This window comes from Cololabis saira, chromosome 2 (genome assembly GCF_033807715.1).
Source record: "Cololabis saira isolate AMF1-May2022 chromosome 2, fColSai1.1, whole genome shotgun sequence".
In the NCBI taxonomy this organism is placed as follows: domain Eukaryota; kingdom Metazoa; phylum Chordata; class Actinopteri; order Beloniformes; family Belonidae; genus Cololabis; species Cololabis saira.
Window position 1 is genome coordinate 33,112,386 of NC_084588.1, and position 10,569 is coordinate 33,122,954.

Here is a 10,569-nt window from a genome sequence, read left to right on the forward strand (position 1 = left end):
GTGGAACATAAATACCAGTACAGATACAGCAGAACCACACACTGCACCCTAGTGGAGAACTGGAGGAGACACGTTTCTTCATCTTCATCCCAACCTTGAAGAAGTCAGACCCACGTGTTTTAAAGTTTTTTTCGGAAATCTTCATCAAACTGTTCCAGGTCTTTTTCTTGAAGCAAGCCCTGAAAATAAATGCAACAGTAGTTAATTCATTCTGTGATCTACTGATGATACCTTTACAATCCTAATACTAAAAGTAATAATTTTCTAAAACCCTGAAAGGAAATTATATTGTATTACAAAAAGGTCAGTCAGCCCACTCAGTCTAATGATGTGAAGCTGTGGAAATAATTTACAGTCCTGTTCAGCTTGGTGCCAACATTCGTTGTGGTTGATCATGAGTAGATACTGTCTGGGACTCGCAGCCACATTCTTATAGTCTGGCTGCAAATGCAGTCACAACAAAAGACTACCAACTCCCTTGATGCAAGTCCCTAGAAGAAGACTTTTCAGGAAGATGTTTTTGTTTTGTGTTGTTTCTTTTAAAAGACTGAAAGTCATCATGTCTCTGATAAATAATTTAAACATTGTTTTAAAAAACAAAACGACAAAAAAAAAAACAGTAAAATCTCCACTAGTCTCAAGTGAATCTGGAAAAAAAAGTTCTTGTTTAAATATTGCCATAGTTGAGTTCACTGGATGTATTACTGTTTTTTTTACTGAAGCATCTGTAGACGTACTGATGTCCTGCCCGATGCTGATCTGGCTGTGATGTAGCTGTGTTTCCTTACATGCATCACATAACTGAGATCTGATTACAAACGTGCATGTGTGGACTATTAAAAGGTGAGAACTTAGAAATGAGCAATGGATCCAGGATTTGTGATAATACTAGGTCTACATGGCCTCACCGTTTCACAAACACTACCTCGTACCTTAGGAAAGTATCCAAGGAGTTTTGTTGCGTGACGCTGCAAAAGTTTTTGCCTCTCTTCTTCAATGATCTGCCGACGCAGCGCCTCTTTCTCCTGCTCAATGGCTCTTTCTTTAGCCTCCAGTTCCTTTGAGAAAAAGTGTTTTTAAAATGAACCAGGACATTATAAAAGAAACATTATAGTTCAAGATTAAAAAGCACACTTATATACAATATGTTATACACTGACAGTATCTAATGTTATATCTAATTATAAAATAAATATCTTCTTTTTTGTGCTAAAGTTATTGTTTATGCAGACTTTTACAGGTAAAATGACAAACTTGTTCATTGCTAGCTAGTGTCTTCAATTATGCAAGAAGAACCAGTAAAGTCAGCGACACAGATAGGAGGTGCAGAGGAAATTGCACCTCCTATCTGTCACATTATAAATATGAACTTTTCCAACTGTCTGTGTACACTACAATGGAAGCGTGCCAAGATAATTCCACTACCGAAAAACAAGAAATTGCCATTTTCAGGAGCAAACAGTCGTCCAATTAGCCTCTTACCTGTAAAGTAAAATTATGGAATGTATAATATTTGAACAAATTACAAACTACTTGTCTCTGAATAATTTAATAACAGATTTTCAACACGCATATCATAAGAGTCGCTCCACAACATCAGCCCCAACTCAAATGACTGATGACTGGCTAACGGAAATCGATAAAAAGAAATTAGTCGGTGCTGTTATGTTGAATTTCTCAGCAGCATTGTGTGTGTGTGCTTACGCACAGGGTGTGTGTGACGCGTCAGTGCAGTAGTGTGTAGAAGTGCTTGTAGTTAGTGCATGTTGCATGTTGGGTGTTGCATGTGGCTCCTGCTTGCTACTCTCTGCTTTCAGCTACTGCCACCAGCTAGCCCTCCTAGTGGGGGTGAAAAGGGGAGCCGAGTGCGTAAGCCTCCTCCTGCTGGTACACAGCCTCTCCGCCACCAAGACTCCTGCAGAGCCTCCTCGTGGCCACACACGGTAACTGGGTTCCGTGAGGTCCCAGGCCAATTCTGTGGGGGATCTCGGAGCAGCAGTGGGCCCCAGAGGCATGGCGTGCAGGCCCACCGGCGTGTGGAACATGCCCTGGCGTCTGCCAACCACTGCTCCAGCTATGGGTCAAATAGCATGGGCAGATGGGGCTCATAGCCTTGGATGGCAACCCATCTAGGAGAAGGACACTCTGATCTAAAACCGGGACAGTGAGGAGTTGCGCCCCACAGTTTGCTATCAGCATAGTAAAGCCAACCATGGAGTACAACGTCATCCCAAATCCTATACTTCCAGTGGCGGGAGTCCACAGGAACATCGCGGCGGATGGAGGTGCTGGTCCTCCTTCTGGAGGACACCATGACGACAGGGCCTCAAACCCTGGGCTTGTCCCAGGGAGGGTCCTGTCTGATCACAACACCCCGTCCAATGCACTCATGCGCTGTCAGAGACCATTTGTTATGGGAACCTTCAACGCATGCACAGTGAGAGAAGAAGCAAGGTTGATAGAGCTAGCACACTGTGCTGAAGAATGGGGAGTGGAGATCCTGGGGATCCAGGAACACAGGAGAGTGCACACTGATGACCGGATCGTGTACCGCAGAGTGGAGAGATGCACGTTCATCTCTGCATCAGCGTGGCGAAACGAGGCCCAGGCCGCAACAGGCGGCGTTGGGTTAATGCTGGGTTCCCGGGCGCGTAAGGCTCTTCGTCGGGTTCACCACCATACCGACAGGATCCTGATCGCTGAGTTCTCGGGCAATCCAGTAACAACAGTGATAGTTGTGTACTCACCCACCAACGTGGCACCACCTGAGGACGTGGAGGAGTTCTTTGAAGACCTGGTGACAGCGGTCCGAGACGTCCCAGCCCACAACTTCCTGGCAATCCTTGGGGATTTCAACGCAAGGCTTGGACCAGAGGACACACCCTTCCCTTACCACGACTCCACCAACCGCAATGGCGCTTACCTTACCGCCTTCCTCACAGAGCATGAGCTGCTAGCAGCAAATACCATCTTCCGGAAGAGGACAGGAAAGAGGTGGACATTCCGAGACAGAGCCACTGGCATGCTCAGACAGCTGGATTACATCTTAGTGAGGAGGAAGTGGAGAAACACCATTATGAATGCAGAGCCATACTCCACATTCAGTTCTGTGGGCTCAGACCACCGTGTGGTCTCGATGAAGGTGCGTCTGAGCCTCAGGGTCCCCAAACCAAGTCCCAGAATCCGGTATAACTGGAAAGCCTTCTCTAGTGACCTTGGCCTTCAAACCAGGTATACGGAGGAGGTGAGGAGGCGATTCCAGGAGCTGGATGCGGGAGCGGAGCCCAGCAGCGAATACAAGCGCTTCGTTGCTGCGAATGAGGAGGCGACCAAACTGTGTGTGCCCATGATGGAGAGAGTCAAAACATCCCAGCGATCCAAACACCCAGAGGTGGTAGCGGCACGAGGGAAGGTGGAGGAGGCCCGTCTCAATTTCGAGAAGGAGCCAACTGTGGAGAGCCGTAGGGAGCTGAACGAGGCCAAACAGCTTCTCTTCAACACCTACGACACCATCAAAGGGGAGGAGCTGATGGAGAAAGTGCAGAGAGTGCAGGCAGCACAAGGGGAGCAGCAATACGGGGAGGCCTGGAGGGTCATCAACGAAATGACTGGGAGGAAGAAGACCAAGGAGGGACAGGTCAAGGGACACAGCCCTGAAGAAAGGGTGACCACCTGGTTCGGCCACTTCCAAGGACTGCTGGGAGAGATGGTGGAAGCAGTTGAGGAAGATGTTCCACCATACCTCCAGAACCTGGCAGTCAATGATGGTCCCTTCACGCCTGGGGAGCTTGCCAGAGCGAAAACCACTGTGAAAGTGGGAAAAAGTGCCGGTCCAGATTGCATTCCCCCAGAGGTCCTGAAGAACTGTGATCTCGACGACATCATCCTGGGTTTCTGCAACCTTTCTCTGCTGCACAATCGGCTGCCTGATATGTGGTCTTTGTCAAACATCGTCCCAGTGCCCAAATCCGGAGACCTCTCAAAGCCGGACAACTATCGAGGCATCAGTCTGACATGCATTGCTGCGAAAATTTACAACCGCATGATCCTAAACAGGGTCCGGCAAGCAATTGACCCACACCTGCGGGTAAATCAGAATGGCTTTCGAGAGGGGCGAACTACTACAGCCCAGATCTTGGCACTTAGGAGACTGATAGAGGAGGTTGAGAAGAACAACCTGTCTGCAGTCCTATGCTTTATAGATTTTAAAAAGGCATTTGACTCGATCCACCGAGGTATGATGGTGAAGATCCTCAAGTCATACGGTATTCCTCCCAACCTACTCCGAGCAATAGAGACCATGTACGCGGGAACAAGGGCCAAGGTGGTGACCCCAGATGGCAGCAGCGAGGAGTTCGACATCCTTGCTGGGGTTATGCAAGGAGATACATTAGCCCCCTTTCTCTTCATCATAGTCCTTGATCATGCACTCAGGAAGGCAATCAGTGGGCGAGAGCAGGAACTTGGCTTCACGCTAACACCAAGGAGGTCAAGTCGAAAACCTGCAGTGGTCCTCACAGACCTTGACTATGCAGATGACATCAGTTTGCTCTCTGACAACGTGGAACAGGCACAAGAACTACTAAACAGGGTAGAGCTAGAGTGTGCCAAGGTTGGCCTCAGGTTAAACGCCAAGAAAACTGAGGTCATCACCTACAACATTCCACCAGAACATCAACCTCTGACTACAGCAGCAGGCACTGTGCTGAAAGAAGTTGATGACTTCAAATACCTGGGTTCGTGGGTCAACTCAACTGAGCAAGATCTCAAAGTGAGGAAGGCACTTGCATGGAGGGCCCTGAACGGGATGACCAGTGTATGGAACTCCAACCTCCCCCGCCAAATCAGACTCAGCTTCTTCTTCGCGACAGTAGAGTCTGTTCTCCTCTATGGCAGTGAATGCTGGACCCTCAAACCAACCCTAGTGAAATCCCTGGACGGGTGCTACACCAGGATGTTGCGTGCAGTGCTTAACATCAGCAAGAATGCACATGTAACCAACCAAGTCCTATATGAAGGAATACCAAGGGTGAGCGAAAAGGTTGCTGTAAGGAGAATGAGACTTGCAGGGCACTGCCAAAGACACAAAGAACTGTCAGCCAGCAAGCTGGTGCTGTGGGAGCCAACACGCGGGCGCCGGTCAAGAGGACGTCCTACACCAACATATGTGGACATACTCAAGAAGGATGCCGGGGCCCAGAGTACCAGCGAACTGGAAAGTTGTATGGAGAATCGGGATGACTGGAGACAACGATGGACGGCTCGTCTGAGGACGACCTAGTAGTAGTCAGCAGCATTTGATTTAATTGACCATAATCTTTTGTTGAAAAAACTTGAATGTTATGGGTTTGAGGTTTCCGCATTGTCCTTTCTTAGGAGTTATCTAACTAATAGAACACAAACTGTTTTCTTTAATGGTTGTTTTTCCGATGAGAGTGCTGTGTCTTGTGGAGTACCACAGGGGAGTTGTTTGGGACCATTATTGTATACTGTACTATTTTTTACGAATGACTTACCACTTGTTCTGAAAAACACAAACATAGGAATGTATGCTGATGACTCAACCTTATATACCTCTGCACTCACTACAGATGAGTTAAATTCAGTTTAAAAAGAAGATTTAAAAGCAGTTGTGGACTGGGTAAACAACAACAAACTTGTTTTAAATGTATCTAAAACCAACTGTATGGTAATTGGCTCACATCACAACATTAGTAAAAACCCTCAGTTAAATCTGAAAATGAATGACATACATATCAACCAAGTGCAAGATACCAAATTGCTGGGACTTGTCATAGATAAGAAACTTTCATAGAAAACACATATAAATAAAATCGTTAATAAAATGGGAAGTGGCATCTCTGTCATTAGAAAATGCAGGGCATATTTGTTACTTAAATCAACTAAATTAATAATACAAGCCTTAATCTTGTCAAATCTTGACTACTGCCCAGTGGTCTGGTCAAACGCCACAGCAGACATGATCAATAAACTTCAAATAGTACAAAATAGAGCAGCTCGCATTGTCCTTGGTTGTGATTTCAGAACATGTGTATTTAAAATGCATAGAAATCTCAGCTGGTTAATGGTAAGGGAAAGATTACTTTATTCGTTATTAATATTTATAAGAAATGTATCCATATCCAAAACCCTGCAAGTTCTACACAGAAAACTATGTTACAGTTCAGAAAATCACAGCTATAGCACGAGACGCTGCCAGAGGACTATAGTAAGAGAACGGTGATGTACAGAGCTATGTATGAATGGTACTTACTTCCCAAACACTTTGAGCGAACTACTAGCATAAAATAATTCAAATTATTAGTAAAGAAACATCTCTTAAATAAATACATATAACACTTATTTAATTATTATTAAATGGCTATTGGTTTACTAAAAATGGTCATGGGTTCAAGTTACGATAAGTGATTATAACATTGTCGCATTGTCGATGACTATACATTGTTTGAATTGGTTGATGCTATTTAAAGAGGGTATGATTTTGTATTGTTAAGCATTACATCTAAATGTTTCGGAATGACTGCAACCTTAATGTGAGTGTCAAAAGGAGCACTGGTCTTATTTGACAGAAATCTAGAATATATTTTGTAGTAGAATTTCCTTTTTTTTTTTAAACTTTTTTTCTTTTCTATGTTTCTTTTTTTACTACCTCTTTAGGTTTGCTTTAAATTTTTGTCTTGTATTATGTGTCGGACCCCAGGAAGAATAGCTCCAGTTTTGCTGCAGCTAATGGGGATCCAAATAAAACTATAAACTATAAACCAACACCAACTGAACACTGATATAATTCAGTACACAAAAACTGTAATTAGTACCATGTCTGCTTCACGCTGACGTCTTTTGTCTTCCATCAGTTTCTCCACCTCACGCTTATGTTCAAGCTGCTTCATGCGTCGTTTACAGGCATTCATTTGTTCAATTCGATCATCCTCTGCAAACTTGGCCATCATCATTTTCCTAAAGGCCTCGTCTTCCTCTTTCTCTGCTCGTCTCCGCATCTCTTTGAAAGCCAGTTGCTCCTGGCAGGTCTGCTGCATCATGAGCCTCTCTCTGATTTTTTTCTCCATCTCTTCCTGTTAAATCAAAATCAGAAAAAAAATAGTAAAATACTTGTAAAGATACTTTAGATGTGCTTATAAATTAAATCACGGGAGCACAAAGGAGACTTTATGTTTTGTGTTACAGGAGCTGCTGCTCACTGGAGGAGGAGCGCTACAGTTTATACTGCAGTTATTCTCCAAGTTGACCTTTTCTGTTATGTTCTGTATCTAGTTCAATTCAGTTTTATCTACATATTTAAACAAATACTATGATGATTAGTATTAACAGTTACCAGATTGGACAGGGATATGTTTAAATGACAGATTATAACATAAACTGTAAAAAAAAAAGTAAAGTAATGATCCTTACAATTTCTCTCTGCCTGTTTGCCTCCTCTTGTTCCTCTAAATACAGTTCCTCACGGCACCGCTCCATCTCTTCACGCTCCTGTCTCTCCCTGTCAATTTTCTCACACACCTGGACAACAGATGAGGAAGGTTGTTTGTTATAGATCAACTTTTATGTCATTGACTGAAGGGACAAGTAAATGACCATTAAGAAAAATGTGGTCTCCACCATTTTATGAAGATACTCCTTGGCTTCTTCCTTCTCCTTCATCTTAGTGATTTTGGTTTCTTCCATGTGCTGTTGTTGCCTCGCAAACTCCATGATGCGTCTGTTTTCGGCCTCCGTATTCTCCTGCTCCATGCGCCTCCACTCAGCCCGCTGTCTTTTGAACTCGTCAATTTCCTGCTGAGTGGCTCTGACCTTCTCCAGCTTCAGCTGTCGCGCCCTTTCAGGGAAATATTTCATTTCGGTACATTCATGATAGTGTGTGGTTTCTTTTTCTTTAAGTATATTAAGTATATTTTTTACATCGAACCAGGTCTAAAATTGATATTCACTATTGTTAAGAAATATGCTGTACATTCCTATTCAACAGAGTAAAAATGATTAAAGACTCACATTTGATCCTCCTCATAAATTTTCCTGATAATCTCGTCCACCATGAGCTTCTCTTTGAGGAATTCCTCATAGCCTTCTTGCCTCTGGCGCTCCCTCTCCATGAGCTGCTGGTCCAGCGCTCTCTGATGCTGCACCAGCTCCTCTTGATGTTTCTCCTTTAGCTTCAGCTGTTCAACCGTTGCTCGCTCATATTCACTGTTCATCTTACGAACAAAGTCTGCTTCTTTACTCTAACATGACAGAAAATACACAAGGAAAAAGTTTATAGGCTTCACCATTATACCAACCATTTGTTTCTTTCCAAGCCCTTACTTTATATTTTTTGTTATTCTCACTCCTGTTTTCTGTGGGCTGCTTTGCAAACAATGTGTATTCATTCTGAGTACACGATTTCAAGGAATCCCTATTTTCCTACTAAGAGCTCAGGAGATGGACAACATCATTTAACTACCTGAATTGAGGGTACGACTCACTCACCAAAGCTTCAAGTCTTGTAGCTTCCTTCTCACCAATCTGAGCAGCTATGTCTTTGTTCAGATATGCAGCCTTCAACTTTGACTCCAGCTCTTGAATCTCCAAGCTGGACATTGGAGTTAAAAAAAGAAAGAATAGAAAGAAAGCTCAAACTAAAGTATTACATATGTTTACTAACCAAGAATATCTAGTACAGCAATGTGATGAAGTGTGTATACCTGTTTTTTTTAATGTCCTGCCTCATTTTCTCTTCTCTTTGCTTCTCATACTTGATGCGGGCCAGCTCTTTGGCCATTCGCTCTTCTTGTTCAATCTGCCTTTGCCTGTCTATTTTCTTCTCTTCTGTCTGTAAGTCAGATTTAATTCTCAATATCCAGATAAGTATAGGTAAGATACAATAAAGACACTGACAATACAACATGCAGTAGACTTGAGCAATGCTTGATCTCCATCTGGCATGGCTCTTACACAATCTGTGGTTGCCGCTACAAAAAGAAACCTAGTAAGTTTCAATAAAATGTGGTGAACAAATGCAGAATAGACTGGGGGGGGGGGTCCTTGGTGGAGGGTGCAGCTCAGTATATATCTGCACGCCCGCCGATAGGGGGGGACAAACGGGTCTGTTGTCCCGGTGTTGTGCCAAAAAGTGATTGCCTGCCAGAATCTGATTTCTTCTGATTTCTGGCCGCGGGAGCGCGCACAGCAGCCCGTTGAGCGAGAGCACTAAAACGTCAGATTTTCAGATTATGAAGCTCAAGAATGAGATCAAGTCATATTTAGGCAGAAACAACTTTTCTTTTAACTGTATTTGGCCTTCAATCAATTTTTGGCAGGTGAAAATGCCTATTTTGTGTTGTAATGGTCCTTTAAAAGAGTTAAGCAATCCTGTGAGCTCTAGTGTTTATATTATGAAGCTCAAGAAATTTGATCAAATCATATTTAGGTAGAAACAACCTTTCATTAACTGTATTTGGCCTTCAATCAATTTTTGGCAGGTAAAAAGACTCATTTTCAGGGGAGAAATCAGATTCTGGCAGGCAATCACTTTTTGGCACGACACCGGGCCCAGGGTAGGGGGGGGCCCAGAACTGGAATTTAAAAAAAAAATAATTATTCTCATTAAATTATGGAATCATTTTTCAAAATGTTTCAAAATATGCCTATTTGTGGAAAAAATATGTAGTATTTGAGTTACATAAAAGCTTGTTATTTGTTTTCTTCCTAATTGTCCTTGTGGTAAGACTGTCAGCTGGCCTGTATATCTGTACAGGAAATTATAATATCTAATACAGCCAGACAAATAAATAATTTTGCCAACATTATCTCACATACATACATGCATGCATGCATGCATGCATAACGTAATTATAAATATCCCACATGGTCCAGGCTCTCCATGGGTCTCTCCTCCAGCTGCAGCTGTCTCAGCTGCCTCCTCTCCTGCAGACTCTCCTCCCTCCTCAGGCTGCTCAGCAGCTTCCTCTCTCGGTCCAGACGCCGGGCCTCCTGCTCTCTGTCCTGCAGCTGCTGGGATCTCTGCTGATATCTCTGCTGCTGGCCCTGCAGCCACCTACCACTCTGCTCCCGGGGGAAACACACAAGACAAGACTCGACAAAGCGCAAATAACAACTGTGAGCTGATAAGCAGCAGAAACGGTAACAAAGGATTACCATGTTTGCAGTTGGCTTCGTCGTTTCCAGCACCTCTTAGATAAACTTTTAAAACTTAATTAATTAATTTAAAACTTAAATTCATTTGAAGGCCGTCCTCTGGGGTTAATTTTCCGAAGTTAACCCCAGGTGTCGTGTTTTTTCTTCAGTCTGCTGTTTAGCATTTCGTTGTCCTGGAAACGGCAAATCTCACAACGAAAACAAGGTGACGTCAGTTCCGGGAAAATTAAAACATCTCTTAGGCTGTGTCCCAATTGAGGGGCTGCGTCCTTCGAAGGCTGCATTTGAAGGCCGATTACGTCACGGCGGCGCGCCGAAGGCTGTCCCATTTGGAAGGCTGCTTCAGATGCAGCCTACAGATGCAGCCTTCTTCTCCCCCCGTTTGAAGGCTGTTAG

General features: G+C 43.8%; 1 protein-coding gene across 1 annotated transcript; it reads right to left on the reverse strand.

Annotated features, from left to right (window-relative positions):
- Positions 1 to 87: 87 nt before the first annotated feature.
- LOC133462728 (meiosis-specific nuclear structural protein 1-like) lies at positions 88 to 10,303 on the reverse strand. Its single transcript, XM_061744132.1, has 10 exons — positions 10,174 to 10,303; positions 9,883 to 10,080; positions 8,721 to 8,848; positions 8,506 to 8,608; positions 8,029 to 8,258; positions 7,639 to 7,855; positions 7,432 to 7,539; positions 6,837 to 7,094; positions 933 to 1,058; positions 88 to 179 (listed from the first exon to the last, which is right to left on the reverse strand). The coding sequence occupies exons 1-10, from the start codon at positions 10,174 to 10,176 to the stop codon at positions 120 to 122; spliced, it is 1,431 nt and encodes a 476-aa protein (XP_061600116.1). The 5' UTR covers positions 10,177 to 10,303; the 3' UTR covers positions 88 to 119.
- Positions 10,304 to 10,569: the final 266 nt, after the last annotated feature.